Raw genomic sequence first — 17,584 nt, forward strand, 5'->3', positions numbered from 1 at the left:
TACACTAACAATATGTAAATACTTCAAAAACTATTAAAACATAGATACTTTTTAAACGTTGAAAAAAGTTATCATGGATTGCCACTTTTTGGACTTTTCTCGAAAAAATGGATTTTTTTTACATTAATGTGAATAAATTTTAGTGTTGATATTCAATGATTTTCCACTTCTGTTCTCAAATTATCTCTAATCAGATATATTAGAGCCTATTTAGATTGAAGGAAGAACACATTTAATAATTTTTGTGTGGTATTGTAAATTTTACTTATTTTCCTCTATATGGGTAAAAATTTCAACCCGAAATAACTTAATTCGCCGTGAGAAAATATTACATTTTATAACGTCGTATTGAGTATCAATATGTTGTTGATAAACGTTAAAAAATTCATTCAATTTGGTTCACTGGTTTCCGAGTTATGACAGCTCAAAAATGAGTTGTCTAAAAAATAGTGTTTTACGCGAACGGTTCTAACTTCGCGAAAAATTAATCAATCGAGCCCAAATTTGTACCAATGATGCACACATAATAGATTGACAAACAGTCAAAATTTGAGATTTTTTGATGCACTCTATGAAAAGTTACAGCATGTTGATTTTTTTTGTGGGAGAAAAAAAGTTGCCTATCCCAAACATTTTGGCCATCCCCTGTACTTCCCGCACTTCCACTAGTTCTTCACGAATTAAAACTCATGAGTGTTTCTTTTTTTGTTTTGCTTCTTACTCACGAAGCAGGCGGGTGCGAAGAAACTAACACACTGTTGGAATCGTGAGTAAGCCTTGTGTTGGCCTTGCACTCGCGAATTGCTTCATGATGAGAGTAAAACCATCACTGGTTAGCGGTAAACAACATAACTGTGCAACTAAAAAAAAACCTCGATTTAGAGAAGGATACATTTCTGAAGGTAGGGTCAGCAGCCTGGCCACAAAAAAGCACACTAACAGCCCATTCTTAATAGAAGGAAAATTGTTCATTTGATTAGCAGTTTGGTCGCTGGCCAAAATTTCAACAGTGTAACTTGAAAGAACAGCCTATTATCAAAAGAAGGTGAAATCTTGTATAGAGTGTCAAATTTCATCGCCGCAAACTTAACAACACATACATATACAGCCTTTGATGAAGAAGATAAATGATGGAACATTTAGCAATTCGGATGCCAAACTATAATTTTGCCTTAAAGAACAGCGTTATTTGAAAGAAGAAAGAATCTCTGATGGAGTTACCAATATAAGCACTTTAAAGTACAATCTATGTGACAACGATTGCTTATTGATTATTACGCCTAATGCCCATTCGTCCTGATGACGTTTGGAATAATGGCTTTTGGCCTTACGTTCGAAATTCTTGAGAACAGATTACGAATCAAACAAGGCAAATTTTTATTCAGGAAGGTATTAGATTTACAAGCAATTAGTATAATCGGAGAGCTAAGGATAAGCCGAGTTAAAGTTGAGCAGAGAAAATAATTTGTCATTCTATAATTGTCAAATGAAAATTTCTTGATTTTGCTTTGGATGACTAAGCCATGCGGAAATTACATACACTGTTGATTCTTCTATCTATTGCAAAATAATAAATTCCGCGAAAGGTCATTCTGCGAAATGGTATTCGGTGAAATGGTTCATTCCGGTAAATGTTACGCTGTGAAGAAAAATTCCGCGAAATCGTTTTCAGCGAAATGGTATACAACCAAAATATCCTATTAAAATAATTAGCAGCTTAATGTCAACAACTATTTTAGCAATTTAACTAGAAGGAACAGCCTATGCTTGGAAGAAAGGAAAATATATGATGAAAACTTAGCAGGTTGATTTCGTCGGTGGTTTGATGCCGAAAACTATTTTAACAAAAAACTCAAGCTTTTGAAATAAGAAGAAATTTACTATTTGTGAGAATTACAATAATTGTAAAAATTACGGTCCCTTATGTATTCTGCAGTAAATGATTTTGTGTCCTTCTTATCGATTACTGTTCTTTGAATATCAATAGTGTCAAACATTATACAATTATAATAAAAAAAAAGACACGGACATCGTCTTCAGCCAAAGGCTGTACAGACTGAACGAAACTTAACGACAACGGACATGACACACAACGGACGCGACATACATTACGAGCACCAGTGGATACGAGGAAGAAGCATTTCTTGCGAAAAGTCACATCACTCGGAGCGGGAATCGAACCCTTACCCCTTGGTACGGCTATACGCTTGGTGACGTCAACCGCACGGCCACGAGGCTCCACAAATTCACTGCCATTATTTACAGAACACAAACGGAAACTTATTTTAAATGTTTTTTTCCGGGAAATGGTCCATTCCGGGAAATGGATATCCGGGAAATGTTTTTCCGGGAAACGGTTTTCCGGGAAATGGATTTCCGAGAAATGGAGAACAACCGAATTTTTTCTTTGCGAAATTAGAAATTTCTCCATAAATACTTTTTGATAAGAATAAGACGCGGACACCGTCTTCATCCAGAGGCTGTACAGACTGAATGGAACTTAACACTAGACAACGGACACACGGAGCATGCACCAGTGGATACGGAGAAGAAACTATCCTCACGAAAAGTTTAATTGCCCGGAGCGGGAATCGAACCCTCACCCTTTAACATGGTGCGATTAGAAGCTTGGTGACCCTAACCGCACGGCTACGAGGCTCCACAAATACGTCCTGGGATGTTTATGATATTCTACTAAATGTATACTCAGATTTTTTTTCCAGAGATTTCTGCGAACATACTTCAATGATTTCTTCAGAAAGTCTCTCGGAGGTTTTACAAAAAAAAAACAGAAATCTTTGATAAAATATTGGTAGTTTAAACACCAACTGATCCCTGCATGTCAAAACTAGAAAGAATAGTCTATAATTAAAAGAAGGAAATCATTTTGATGATCATATTGGTAGTTAGAATGTCAATAAGTATTATGATTTTTACTGTCAATAAGTTCCTCTGAATTTTTTTGATCATAATTCGGCCAAACGATGTTCGGCCAAATGGCCGGACACCAAAAATTCATACAGTGATTACTTTGAAAATTTATCCAGGAATTCGTCGTCCAGGAATTTATTCGAAAGTTCTCCAAAAATTCCTTCACGGATCATGTACATGGATGCATTCGGTATCTTTCTTCAGGGATTGCTTTGGAAATTACTCCTGGGATTCATACAAAATTCGACTAAGGATTCCTGCAAAATATTTTCAATGTTATCATTCAGAAATCATTGTATTGATTGCTTCAAAAACTCTTACCAAGACTGCTTCAGAAGTTGTTTAAGAGATATCTCCAGCAAATTTTCGAAAAATTCCCTTAGAAAGCCTCAAGAATTTCTACAGAATTTCTTTCAGAGAGCCTTTCAGGAAGTATTCCAGGGATTTCCTCTAAAATTAGTCGAAAATTTTCTCCACAATCTAGTTCGGTTCCAGTAGTGCAATTTAGCTTCGAAATGTTGATGGCCCCTCTAGCGGTCAAGTTTCCAACTAATCATATGATCCAAAGCTCTAAATGGTAGATCCTTCCAAGAGCTTAACTTTGCGGAAAAATATATATGCGCTTTCAGCACATCCGAGATAATTAGCCACACTCTGAAACAACTACAACAAGATATCAGCGCCATGGAAACTACTACGAAGGAACACGCAAAGGGAGCAAAGTGAAACCGAACCAACTGGGACCGCTGGCTGTTTCTCATCGATCGGTTAGCTTGTGAAGCAAACTGACTGGTGGATCTTTGATGCTTACGTGCTTCGGCTAGAGATTCAAACTCAGATCTTTTGGATGTGAGCAGCACGCCTGAGTATACTCACGGTTATCTTAGCTTGTTGACACCCTGTTAGTCAAAGTTACGCAGCTTTTACTATGGGGATGTCCATTAATTACGTAAGGGTTTATGGGGGGAGAGGGGGGTTTGAGAAATCTTACGCGCCATACAAAAATATTTGGGTTCTCATACAAAAAATCTTAAAACGGGGGTGTCGAAAAATCGTGAAAATCCCCTTACGTAATAAATGGACAGCCCCTATAAATGAACGACCGTCTTTGGTCGTGTGCTAGCTGCTGTAGTGAGTTAAAAGAAAGAGAACCGTCTCAGCTGCGAGCACGCAGAGCGAATTACACTAAATTCTGTTTTTACGCGATGGACGCGTTCGCGCAAAAAAAGATCGTGTAAAAAAAGTTCGCGTAACTTCGAGAATTCGCGCAAAAAAAATCCAAAGGAAATTTTTTTTACGCGATTTGCCCTCCGCAAATGACCAAAATCGCGTAAAAAAAAGTCGTGTAAAAGAAGAATTCAGTGTATTATTAACCCTCGAGCAGTCGCGCCTGCAGCGACGCCGCGCTCACGTTGTGTACCACATGCGTGCAATTTTCATGGTGCGTGTACTCAGTACACGACGCGACCGCTCCCGGGTTAATTATAATTCTCAAGAAAGAACTCTAAAAATTTTGTAAGCTAGTTCCCCAAGAATTGTAAGACTAGACTGTATGGAATTCCACCATGGTTTTGGCAACACAATGTATCTTTATTTTTATTAGATCAACTATACGAGAAATGAGATAAATAAGCATAAGCTTTCACATAAATAAAACTATTCTACAACACTACGAGCACGCCTTCAAGCCATCTCCGACACAGGACGCATATGCAAGCATGTGAGGAATCGCATTCTGCTCGTAGGTTCCTTTGAACAAATGTGCCCACGGACCGGAAGCGTACACGGCCACATCCTCTCCGCCATGTGTTTCCGACTCCAGCGGTAGCGTTGCCGGATATCGGAACTCTCGCCACTTGGCGTCCAGATTTCCAACGTTCACCCGTCCCCCGTCGGAGGGACTGACGTGATCGTAGAATCCCAACCCGTTGGCATAGCTGACGGTTTTGTACGGAAGGTCATCGTTGGCGTCGTTATGGGCCCCCAGAATGTCCTTACCTCGCGACTGGTCGAAACGAGAAATAGCGATTAATGGAATGTTCCATGAAACGGTTACATGCGAACCTACCGAATATCCGGAATACGTCACAGCATGTGAATGATCCGAGGTGACCAGGATCAAAGTATCCTCGTCACTGAACTTGTTCCTTGCCAACTCGACCGCCTTTGAAAACTCCACCGTCTCGTCCAGCGATAGCCTAGCCCAGTTCCGATGGTGGGCATGATCGATTCGACCCCCCTCTACAAACAAGAAGAAACCCTTGTCGCTCTTACGTAACATATCCGTCGCCTTATCCACCATCTCCGCTAGTGTCGGCTCCTGATCCAGTCCTTCCTGTATCCGCTCCAAGTTATACACGCAATGACTGGGATCAAACATTCCGAACAACCTATCAGTCTTGGCTGGATCAACTCCAAGCAGATCGTCGCGATTCCACACGTACGTCCTGTTCTCACCCGGACCAGCCAAGTTCAGCCATTCTTCAATCAAATTCCTGCTATCTTTCCTCTTACCGTTGCTACCCGTCTCCGGATCCGGATGCTTGTGCAGAAATTCTCGCCGCCCACCACCCAAAATGACCTTCAATCCCTGACCGGTCTTTCCGTACACCAACTGCATGGCGATGTCCTTCGTGACATTCGGATCACATCCATCCTTCTTCACTTCGTTGTCATTCTCACGATCCCTATTGGAAGTATGGGCGTAAACAGCGGCAGGCGACGCGTGCGTCACCCTAGTGGTCGTCACCAGTCCGGCGTCCTTCCCGGCATCCATCGCCCACTGAGCGATCGAGAACGTATGCGTGGACTCGTCCAACTCCGCAGTACAGTCATAGCTAGGAATCTTCCCATTGACCCCCAACGTCTCGTAGTTACCCTTCACTCCGGTCAGGTAGGCAGTGGCCGAGCAGGCCGAATCCGGGACCTGCTTGTTCACGCAGTACGTCTTGGACATCCCGATAAAGGGGAAGTTCTCGAAGGACAGCTTGGTGGACTCATCGCCGGCGTACATGCGGGCCATCGCCACCGTCGAAACGGACATCCCATCGGCCAGGAAAAGGATGACGTTCTTGGCAACGTTTCGGTTCTCCCGTTGGCGCAGGATGTTCTCGATTGTTTGTTGGGCATTGCTGGTCCAGTAGTCTACGGAACTGCTGGAATGGGGTTCTGAAGAAAGTGGGATGTTATGCGGCACTTTCAGTGACCAGAGTTATTCTAACCTTACCTAATGGAACAGCTAGGGAATTTCCAAACAGAAAACAGCTCAGAACGAGCAGTTGAACCGCCAGCACCGACTTCATGATGAACGACTTCACTGGATTTGTTCCGAGTGGTCAGAAAAGTGCTTTTTATAAATTTGGATCGCGATGCTTTTCGGATGTATGGGAGCGATAATCTTAGAATGATAAGGGCAAACGAAGGTGTTATAAATAAACCAATTCGGATGTGGATGATTTCAATAGATAGAGATAAGTCAAGCTAGTCATCTATTGACGTATGGATGGCTTATATTACATCGGGTAGTGTCTGAACTTTAGTAGATCGATGCTGCTTGAAGGTGCTTTGGATTGTGTTATAATTTTAACGTCATAAAATAATATTGAATTTGTGGTGGAGTGGCCAAAGCCAAAGTGATTTAGGAAGAATTTTCTCTTCATCAACCCGTGCAACTTTTTTTTTTTTTTTTTTTTTTTGTCTGTATTAACGAGATTTTTAACCCTAGGCTAGTTCATCTCGGGACCCACGCTTTACTTCCCTTCCGAAGGAAGAACCCACATTTTGTGAGTATGTCGGGAGTGGGATTCGATCCCAGGTCCTCGGCGTGATAGTCTTGTGTTCTAACCACCACGCCAGGTCCGCTCCCAACCCGTGCAACGCTCAATGAAAGTTACGATGTCTTCAAAGATGTTTGAGGATATTTGAAAGACTTTAAGAAACAAAATGCACTAAAAGTATTATTCATCATGGATGTATGTTAGATGTAATATAATTTCAATTTTCCAAAAATCTTACTCTTCGTTTATTTTTTATTATTTTTCTATAGAAAGCTGACTTCTTCCCTCATAATTTGCCAAGTAGCGCTGTATGGTCAAATGCCATTAACTATTTTTACTCGAATGTTTACCTTTCACCAATTTAAAAAAAAACAAGCAGAAGGAAACAATTTTTGATCGATGTTTCGGGTGGCTTTCTCAGTCTTTAAGTCGAGAACGAATTGTTTTCCACTGTCCCGACGTTTTTGATATCCAGAAAATATTTGAGATTATTTCCAGGGAAATTTTTATGGCATTTTTTAGGAACTTCCCCATATTTTTTTTAAAGGCCAGCAGTGTTTTTTAAAGGCTTCGTGGAAGTTTTCTCCTAAAGTTACTGGATGACTTCATCTAGGAATTCTATTGGAAATTTCTCAAGGAATTTCAACGCAAATTTATTCAATAAGTCTGGCTTAATCCCTAATATATTTCTTCAGAGAATTCTATCTGGAACTTCTATTCTTCCAGTAACACTTGGAATGATTTTCGGCGTGGCAGTCGCAATTGCAATCAAATTATCAGATATTCTTCTTCATCCAACGTTTCGATGTGAAATACATCTTCTTCAGAGAATAAAGATAGTCAATCGCTTTCATTCTAACAAGCTTTGCGGAAGCTTGATCTGCCCGAAACAGTTGTTCGAAAAAATCGTAGGAAGCGACTTCTGGAACACCATTTACGGCTTTGACGAATTTGATTCGCATTTTTACCCAATTTGATTAAAATTGCGACTGTCACGCCGAAAATCATCCTAGGTATCCTGAAATCTCATTCGAATGATGCCTCCAAATATTTTCCCAGTAACTACTTCTTAAATTGATTCAGAGAATGTTTACCAAGTATTTTATTTGAAAATTCTTTTGTGACTTTTTGCGACATTCTTCAGGTCTTCCTTTGAAAACTTCTCAAGGTATTCACCAAAATTTCACCCTGGACTTTCTCCAGAGATTCCTGAATTTTGCATGTATTTATTAGGGAAATGCGCCAGGTGTTCTTATTCCATCGAAAAATTTTCAACAGTTACTTAGTAAAACTTCAACAACGCATTCTGTTTGCAGAACTCCCTCAGGGATTTTTATCAATACATTATTTGGAGAAATTTCTGCACAGATTTTTTTTTATCTGTATTAACGAGATTTTTAGCCCTAGGCTAGTTCATCTCGGGACCCACGCTTTACTTCCCTTCCGAAGGAAGAACTCACATTTTGTGAGTTTGCCGGGAGTGGGATTCGATCCCAGGTCCTCGGCGTGATAGTCAAGTGTTCTAACCATCACACCAGGTCCGCTCCTTCTGCACAGATTACTTAAAGAACGCCTCAAAGGAATCATCTAGAATTTTGTCTAGGAGTTCTATCAGCTTGAGGAATTGCTGATAATTCAACGAGAATTTCTTAAGAGATTCGTTGAGAAATCATTTCAGGAAAATTCCGTCGATGATTCTTTGTGAAATTCCCAGAATTATTTTTCCAGGAATTCTGTTAATCATTCCTCTAGCATTTTTTTCGGGAATTTATAATTCCATGGGAGTTTTCTTCAGAGATTCTGCTTTGTCTATATGGATTCATGGAGTATCACTTGGATAATTTTGTAAAAAAAAACTTTTCTAGAAATTCTAAAAAAAATCTTGAAATCCACAAATTAAGAAAAAAAACATAGGGTTCATTTGCAAACTTCTCCAGATTATTCCCCGATAAGTTTTTCAGTACTCTATGCAAAGTTTTTACAGCGATTCCAAGTGTTTTTTTTTTAAATTATTCTTTGGGGAATACCTCCAGAGATCCTTTTTTTGGGCATTTCGGGCATTTTACGGCAACCTATTTATACTATCATCAGAAATTTATAAAGTGATTCTTTGGGGAATACATCATAAATTTTCTACAAAATTTATCCAATGTTTCAATAAGGATTTTCTTTGCATATTCCGTAAATTATTTTGAGATTCTTTGAATTGTTTTTCCTGGGAATCGTAGCAGAACTTTTCAATGGTGTCGTTGGGAGTTTTACCAGAAATTCATGTAGGAATTCGACCTGCGATTTTATCAGCAATTTTGGCATGTCTTACAACAACAAATTCGACAAGTATCTGTTGAAGCGCATTTTAGAGATTGAGTGAGATTTTTGGAGAAATTAACCAGGGGTTTCTTTGGGAAATCCTTTGGAAAATCCCTTTTAGGATTTAATGGGGTTTTTTGGAAAAATGCATTGCGAGTTGATTGAGGACTCCATTTAGGAATTCACCCAGTAATTTCATTGTGCATTTCTTTAAACATTCTTCGAGGATTTTTCTACACATCCTTAGGAATTTGTTAAATGATGTATTGGAGGTTTTAGCAGATATTCCTGCGGGAATTCATAACTATTTTTTGCTTTTTTCTTTTTCTCACTAATAGGGTGACAATGGGTATTATGGGCAGGTTTGTTCTCTTCGTCATGAGGGGTTTTTGTCAGCCAAATTACCTGAAACTTGGCTATATAATTCAGCTTAGTTGTGAAGGATTTGAGACCAACTCTGAGCTCAATAGGTTCCAAAAACAAAACCCCAAAGACGAAGAGAACAAAACGGCCGAGAATAGGTAATTTCCCCTACATGAATATTAGTTGGAGTATCTTACCTTGGTATTTAGATACGTTGCTCTCTAATTACTCTGCATCGAACAACAAACTCCTGGCAAGGAATCTTTCAAATCAAGTCGAAACACATGCGCACTGTTTACTTTTTTCTCGAAAAACAAACTCCCGAGAAAGAATCTTTTAAGTCTAGCGGAGCACAGGATCTCTTTTTACTTTGCTTCTAACAACAAGTTCCCGGCTATGATTTTTTCGAATTTTACTGAGTAACCGCTCTCTGGCAATGAGAGTCTAATAAAGGTGTGGAAGAAGATACTTCGTGTGAGTGAGATCCGTGTATGGTGCAAAGCATCTCACTTCCACAAGCAAAGCGGGATCCCATAAGAACCCAACTAACAATTACTCATTTAACAGGCACCATTATGACGAATTAATTCAGCATAATGTTGAATTACATTTGAATTATTTTCACGTACAACCTAAGTTCGGGTTTTGTTCACACAAATTTGGAGAAGTTATAAAGCATCATGTTGTGTACCAACTTAATTTTTTGTTGTTCAAAGCGTTTCACAAATGTACAAGAAAGTTGTTATTTAGCTTTGGCAAAAATGATTGAAAATAAATAAAATGCAAAAATGTTGAACCACTCACGAGAGTAATTATTTGCACTCATGTTGAGAACACCTATTATGAAATAAGAATTACATATAAAATTACCTAAATCCGGATTAGAACTCGAGACCTGTCGATTGCCAGCCGCATGCCTTCCTATCTGCGCCATCCTAGAGATGGTGAGATGCAGCACCCAAAGCAAAACATAATCTTCCCATGACTCAATAATGATCACTCCTGAACTTGTGTTCAGCAGTGGTGAATTAGCACAGCACGTGCTAATCAACTGAACAACGCCTTATACTTCAACAGCTGTTCAGCCCAAAACACGTGTTTCCCATTCTGATTTCGCTGTCAGTATTTTTATCGCACGGTGAGAAAACTTGTATCGAATGTGGCCAAAAAGTGTTGGTCCTTATTGAAGATATTGTTTCCAGACGAAGTAATTGCAATATGAATATGTTTTTATTTTTATTATTAAATATCGATCTTTAAAAATGTGGTGCGATATGGTCTTAGACGTGGTGCATTCTGTAGCATGGTCACTTTGTTGTAAATATTATTTTAGGATTTATTCTTTATTAGATGAAATGTATATAAAATGTACATAAATTGTATAATAAATTAATTGTATTTTCATGTTTCTTCAATGTTAATTTATTATCCGTGTTAATTTATTTTTCATTCAAATTTAATGTTTTCAGTGTCAAATGTACTAAATTCCAAAGTTCACTATAAATGTTTTGCGATACTCAATGTCACCATTCGAAATGACATGCACTTCAAAACCGCATACAACTTGCATGCAAGTCGCCTTCTCAAGTCTAATACATACAAATAAGATCCCTGCTGCTCTACCCACTACACCACGAAACCCGAACAATCTCGAGGTTCAATGTTCAAGCCCGAACTCTCTCGATAAAAATGGATCGGGTATTTAAAAACAGAGGGAGCGATACAGATCATTCAGATGGGTATGAAAGTGAAAGAGATAGCATTTATTCGGTTCTCATTCGTGGTTGATGAGAATTGTCGTTTGAAAAGATCGTAAAATTACTTCGGTAATTTTACGTATTTCCGGCTACGAAGTCTTGGGATCCAACCTTATCTGAGGACCTACAGAACTTCTACTCGTCCATTCTGACCTGGACCGTGGAAGAGGCGAGAGTGCGTGTTCTAAGTTTAGTGTCGCGGTGTGTTTAATTTGGTAATAGTTCAAATGTGAGAAGTCTTTTAGATTGAATTAATGTTACTTTTCGTTCCTTTCCGTTAGATAGCAAGTTAGTTCATTGACCTAAGCAAAAGGTTACGTGCGGTCAAGATAGTTCGTGTGTGCGTGTGTGTGAATAGAAAAAAGGTAATTGTGAAATTTGTTGTGTGGAGAATTTTTGTTAAACCAGTCGAACAGCCGTTCGACGGCTTTTTATTCAGGATTTCGATCTAGCAATCCACGGCCGAAAGCTCGGCACACCGCACCTTTTTCGCTAAACGCGCTCTCGACCCCACGTCGCAGCGTCAAAAGTCCCGGTTTGAGGGGAAAGCCGGAAGGGAACAACCGTTCCGACAGAGCGGCCGAAACCACGTTTTTTTCGTCGGCGTTCATGTGGTAGCAACCATACCGACCAAGCCACCGACGACCCCCATCGTCAGCTTCGCCATCAAGCAACTTTTTCGGTGATCGGAATATTCACCACCGGAGGCGGCCGAAACCCACGTTTTTCCTTCGGCGTTCATGTGGTAGCCACCACACCGACCAAGCCATCGACGACCCCCATCAGCATCGACACCGAGAAGCAACTGCGCCGGTGATCCGGTCCGTTTAGCGGCCGGCAGCGAGAAAGGCGCACTTTCCAAACCGCCGCGCACCGTACGCATTTGGTGCAATCGGCGCAATACCACCGTAGGATGCGGTAAAAATAGCGTGCTGCTTTACCAAGCCGACCGTCGAACGCCACACCGTCGCTTCTGTTTTGTCGACGGCATTGATGAGTAGCTGAAAGGTACCGTGAGTAGACAAAGCCAATTAACCATGCGCATGCGTTAAACTCCACACACTAACCGAGCTCGGAGAAGAAAGTTTTTGGATCGATTACTGTCGATAGAACCAGATTAGGATAGTAACAAATTTAAACCGCACACACGTAGGGAAAGCTAGGAAGTAGAAGAAGATGAAATAGCATGGAAAGGAACATGAATAAAACCTAGGTTATTAAATTTCGAATAAATGTTTCGTTAGTTTTTCGTTACCTTCAAACATGCTGTATTTTTGTGAAATGTTAGTGCTTTCCCTGTAACAGTTTTTTTGGTCTTCGAGATTTCTCACGTTCGCGTCGTTCTACCTGTTTTTTTTTAGTTAATTCTTGTACGCCAGGGTAGACTGCCTGGGAAATCAGTCTCTCCACTCACGTGTCCGAAGCTAACAGGAAAATTTGAATTGGTGAGTTCTTCCAATGATGATACTCGTGAGTGGTGTCTTTGTGAGTTGGTAGAACGACGGTTAGCATCAACCATATTTTGAGAATCGCTTAAGGCGACCTCTATAAGTGAGATATCTCGATTAGCCGTACTTTTGAGTTTTCTGTATCGTCCCTAAATCGCTATTTGGTCTCTTATAAAACAAACCCGCCCTGAGGTTGGGTTTCTTGCCGGGCAAACATAACTCGACAGACGGTCCTCTTCGGAGGTGGCGCTTAAGCCGTCTGTTTTCGGAGCCAGGGAACGAAGCAGAAGACGGGAAAACTCAAAGCCGCAATTTGCGTGCTACAATTCCTTGGTGCATTCACAGCATCTGTTCAGGTAATCTACTCATGCTCAGTCGAAGATCCGTCAAGCATTTTTTTATGTATGCTTTTGTCATGGAATCTTGATATTATGTTTAATTAATAGTACATAAGGATGTTTAGGGATACTTGAAATTTGATTTCTGAATGATGTTTGATGATCTAGGTGACTGTGGGAACAATATTCAGCACTGAAATGTCAAATGCATCGATCCAAGCGTCTCGTACGATCGAACTGCTGCGGAAGATAACAAAATATAATAATCAAGGTACAAGATATCTTGTTACATATCAGTAATAATAAACAAATGCTTCATTTTTACGTTGATTACGTCTCTTGGCGCTCAATGTTAAACTATGTACATAATTCTATTCTGTTTTATTTTATGTGATTCGTTTAAAATTTTGGTTCTTTAACCCTTCGCGCGCTATTGTAAAAAGTACAACACTACCAAAAATCCGCGCTCGTCGTATACAGCGTGAGCGCGGTCCAGTTTCGGTTGCTTGATGGCGCGCGTCCTGAAAGGTTAATAACTTGGTTTTCTAAACAGTTTTAGCCATGATTTATCCCATAATCCGAGCAAAGTTCCGTGTCAAACTATGACGGGCTGAAGGCGTTCATTTGACAAGTAAAAAGCACATTATTCAGGAGCATATGCTTATCGATACATCAGCTTAATAAGATGCAGACAAATGTTTTGTTAAACTCTTTTGTTAAAGAATCAATGCTTGCCGAATAAATTTCTTGTAAAACTTTTGAAAAGTGTTTTAATCTATCATTGTTGATACCGATGAGCAAAGTCGAACATTGACTATTTTCTCAATTGAAAAATCATTTAAACAGCTACGTGTTGAGCATTATTTTAGTTCAGCTATCATTACCATTATTAAGCAACAATTCAGCTAGCTTGCTTGTTTGTGACTTGCAATTGTTAGTTGGGAACGCGTGTTGAATAGTGACGTCATTATTTGTGTTTACATTTTTCTCTCCTTACTAAACATAGCCATCTTTTCTTCTTCCCCAACTGTTAAACATTCTCATTTTTTTTATCTGTATTAACGAGATTTTTAGCCCTAGGCTAGTTCATCGCGGGACCCACGCTTTACTTCCCTTCCGAAGGAAAAACTCACATTGTTGTGAGTTTGTCGGGAGTGGGATTCTATCCCAGGTCCTCGGCGTGATAGTCAAGTGTTCTAACCATCACACCAGGTCCGCTCCACATATATTCTCATTGGATCTCTGGTTTCTCTGCAGCAAACAACAAACTCACGGCAAGATGTCTTTTGTCTACTCAGAGTATAAAGGAGTAGAGATGAAAGTGGATAATGAAATAATAGATATTATAGTATTCGCTAGGTTGCGAAGAAGTGTGAAATTTTTATAGAATGTGAAATTAGGCAAGTAGGTCATGTGTTGAACGAATACATTGAATGCGTGAAATTTTGCAAATTAGATCGAATAAAGGTAATTGGAAGAACACGCCGGGATATAGGCATACCGAACGGAAGTGTGAATTCCGCAAAAAAATTCCGATCGATAGAACTTGCGATGAAAACAGAACAATACATAGGCTGTCGGGTGCCTGAAATTTTTGACAGTCTAGGTAAGGTGATATGAACTACCAACCAAGCCGATCTGTTTAAAAGCACAGGTCGTACGGCAGAAGTTTCACGCTTTCGATGTATTCGTTCAATACATGACCTACTCCTTTATACTCTGAGTAGAAAAAGACCGATAAACCCTTGGATAAACCCGTAAAATGATTAGGTTATAAATAGAATACGGTCGATAAATCAGAATGTTGGAGATAATTTTCTTTTAAAGAAATGTTTAGGCACTATCCTTCTTACGAGATATTTCTTTAATCCTCTGTAAACAGATACATACAAAATGACAACACAAGTTTCGATTCTGAGACAAATTTCGTTCGTTTGAAACAAAAATATTCATGTTTATTCGGTAAGCTGACAAAATGTTTAAAACTAAAATATTTATTTTTAAAACTAACTCAATTACGTATTGATTTCTACAATTGAAGAGCTCCCGTTCCGCCGTCCAGAACATAAACAAAACTCTCAATTTCCAGCTGCAGCACCAAACAAGATTTCCTCTTGCAAAAAAGGCAAGTTTCACCAAAAGTTTCCACGAAATTCCATTGATTTCGGGAGCGTTTGTTATTGGCATTGGCATTGAAAGTGCCACGCGGGAAGTGAGTTTTCCTAGAGAAGGAAATGATTTTGTAAATTAAATTGGAAAACAAATATTTTCGTAGCGCCGACCTGCCACAAAAAAACAAAAAAAAAATCATTTGTTTTTAACATAACCTGTCAGAAGATGCATGTTTGTTTCAAAAATGGATTGAAGTTGTTTTAAATGTGACGTTCGATTTGCTCCAAACAGTTTTATTTTTGTTGCCAGAACAAATTGACAATTTGTTTGAGTTTACCTGAAATATTTTTGATTTTACCATGCTTTTTTCTGCGTGATAGACTTTTTCAAAAATGTTTAATAAACTTCAAACGATACAAATGCTTTTCTTCGGTAACGGTAACTCTTCAAAGGGGTTCTTCCGATCACGTTTTTAAAACTCATCCATTATCAAATTACACCATCCGTCTGGCTTTCTAGCAACTCACGGCCTGGTAATCGTGACTTTTACACACCTTCCAAGTTCATCCAAAAATAGCGATAAGGTGTCTGTATAAGCCATAAAAGTCACCGCTCTGCCACCTGATTAACACGCGACCAAATCACGAGGCCAAGTTCAAACCAATCCAGTCGATATCTGTCCGAAAAATATTGCTCCTACTTCTTGACTCTATTATCTTTACCCATCCCTTCCAGCAACATTAATAAAAGAACCATTGGTAGCGACTTCTTGACTCAGTTCCGTTGTGCTTTCCACCATGAAGACCGCTCTGGTTCTGACAGTGATCTGCGTAGCCATCGCTACGGCCGTACCTCGCCGGACGTACGACAACGACCACCAGCACAAACGCTCGACACCGTCCAAAGACCCAACCGGACCCCTCGGTTACACGGAAGCCGAGACCACCTCGGAATACTGGCGCCAAGTGGCGCGCAACATCATAACCTCAAAACTATCCGAAACGCCCATCCAGTCCAAACCTAAGAACGTAGTGCTATTCATCGGCGATGGGATGTCGGCGCAGACGATTGCCGCCACCCGGATGTACCTGGGCAACGAAAACCGAATGCTTTCGTTCGAGGAGTTCGTCAACCTGGCTACGGCCAGGACGTACTGCGTCGATGAACAGGTGGCGGATTCGGCCTGTACGGCAACGGCGTTGTTCTCCGGGGTTAAGACGAATCACGGAATGATCAATGTGCCATCGGAGGTGCCGTTCAATAGTTGTGCGGGAGTTGGAGATGTTGAAGGTTTGCTGAAGTGGGCCCAGGAGAGTGGGTTGGCTACGGGACTGGTAACGACGGCACGGGTCACGGACTCTACGATGGCTGCGGCGTACGCTAGTGTGGCGAATGATGACTGGGAAGATGATTCTTTCGTCAAAGGAAGTGGATGTGATTTGGCGAGGAGTCCGGATATTGCTCAGCAGTTGGTTCACGGGGATGTCGGACGTAATTTGAAGGTTGTTTTGGGTGGGGGTCGTAGACATTTCATCCCATCGACGGTGACGGATGAAGAAGGCAAACCCGGATCGAGAGCGGACGGACGAAACTTGATCAACGAATGGAAGGAGTTGCATCCGGAAGGACAGTATGTGTGGAACCGAACCAGTTTAAGATCGGTGAGTTTCAGTAGAACCGATCGATTGCTGGGGTTGTTTGAAAGCAGTCATTTGAAGTACCGCTTGGAGGTGCTGGAGCAAGGTTCCCAGATGACCGAACCGAATTTGCCGGATATGGTCGCCATTGCTTTGCGGATGTTGAACCAACACAACGATGGATATTTCTTGGTGGTGGAAGGAGGCAGAATCGATACAGCTCATCACGAAACGAGGCCGCGGTTGGCGTTGGAGGAAACTGCCGAGTTCACGCGGGCCGTGGAATTTGTACGGACCATGACCCGTGAGGATGACACTTTGGTTGTGGTAACAGCTGACCATGGACATACCATGACGTACAATGGGTATCCGGTAAGTAGACAGTATTCCACAATCTTGAACACTGGATAACCTGAATATTTTTTGTACAGAACCGGGGAAGTGACGTTCTTGGCATTGCCGGGCTGAGTGACGAGGATAATCTTCCTTATACGACCCTGAGCTATGCCAATGGCCCAGGGTATTACCATACCTACAAAGAGGACAACCGAGGCGAACGAGTGGATATCAGCGGAATGAATTTCAAGGACTTCCGTACGCAGTATCCGGCAACCGTTCCACTGGATGAGGCTACTCACGGTGGTGAAGATGTACCAGTGTACGCACGAGGTCCTATGGCTCATCTCTTCCGAGGCAACATGGAGCAAAGCGCTGTTCCTCACCTGATTGCTTACGCCGCCCAGATTGGGAGGTTTCGAGTTTGAAATACATGTGTAGTTTTAGGATAGGTTTATTTATTTTAGTCTACGTTAAGTGAAAACTAAGTTTCCAAAGAGTTTAAATATAATTTATTAATTAACTTGGTATCTCGAAGAAGAGATACGTATTTAATCAGCATTTTGGTGATTGAAA

At 40.6% G+C, this 17,584-nt stretch overlaps 3 protein-coding genes across 4 annotated transcripts in view; 1 reads left to right on the top strand and 2 right to left on the bottom strand.

Moving 5' to 3' along the window:
* LOC109409873 (GTP-binding protein Di-Ras2) overlaps positions 1–17,584 on the bottom strand; it is a 539,614-nt gene that overhangs the window by 93,894 nt on the left and 428,136 nt on the right. The window lies entirely within an intron of this gene.
* Positions 4,601–6,233, bottom strand: LOC134290940 (membrane-bound alkaline phosphatase-like). The gene is made up of 3 exons (XM_062858174.1): positions 6,158–6,233; positions 5,000–6,099; positions 4,601–4,936 (listed from the first exon to the last, which is right to left on the bottom strand). Exons 1-3 carry the CDS (start codon positions 6,231–6,233, stop codon positions 4,601–4,603), a joined length of 1,512 nt encoding a protein of 503 aa, XP_062714158.1.
* On the top strand, positions 15,832–17,460 carry LOC134291813 (membrane-bound alkaline phosphatase-like). The gene is made up of 2 exons (XM_062860053.1): positions 15,832–17,044; positions 17,104–17,460. The coding sequence occupies exons 1-2, from the start codon at positions 15,833–15,835 to the stop codon at positions 17,434–17,436; spliced, it is 1,545 nt and encodes a 514-aa protein (XP_062716037.1). The 5' UTR covers position 15,832; the 3' UTR covers positions 17,437–17,460.

This window comes from Aedes albopictus, chromosome 3 (assembly GCF_035046485.1).
Source record: "Aedes albopictus strain Foshan chromosome 3, AalbF5, whole genome shotgun sequence".
Classification (NCBI taxonomy): domain Eukaryota; kingdom Metazoa; phylum Arthropoda; class Insecta; order Diptera; family Culicidae; genus Aedes; species Aedes albopictus.

Excerpts from the sequence above, each read along its gene's own strand:
- LOC134290940 (XM_062858174.1), bottom strand. The coding sequence starts at position 6,233 with ATGAAGTCGGTGCTGGCGGTTCAACTGCTCGTTCTGAGCTGTTTTCTG. Across the intron at positions 6,100-6,157 it reads TTCCCTAGCTGTTCCATTAG|AACCCCATTCCAGCAGTTCC; the intron begins GTAAGGTTAGAA and ends CACTTTCTTCAG. Across the intron at positions 4,937-4,999 it reads TGACGTATTCCGGATATTCG|TCGCGAGGTAAGGACATTCT; the intron begins GTAGGTTCGCAT and ends CGTTTCGACCAG.
- LOC134291813 (XM_062860053.1), top strand. The coding sequence starts at position 15,833 with ATGAAGACCGCTCTGGTTCTGACAGTGATCTGCGTAGCCATCGCTACG. Across the intron at positions 17,045-17,103 it reads TGACGTACAATGGGTATCCG|AACCGGGGAAGTGACGTTCT; the intron begins GTAAGTAGACAG and ends TTTTTTGTACAG.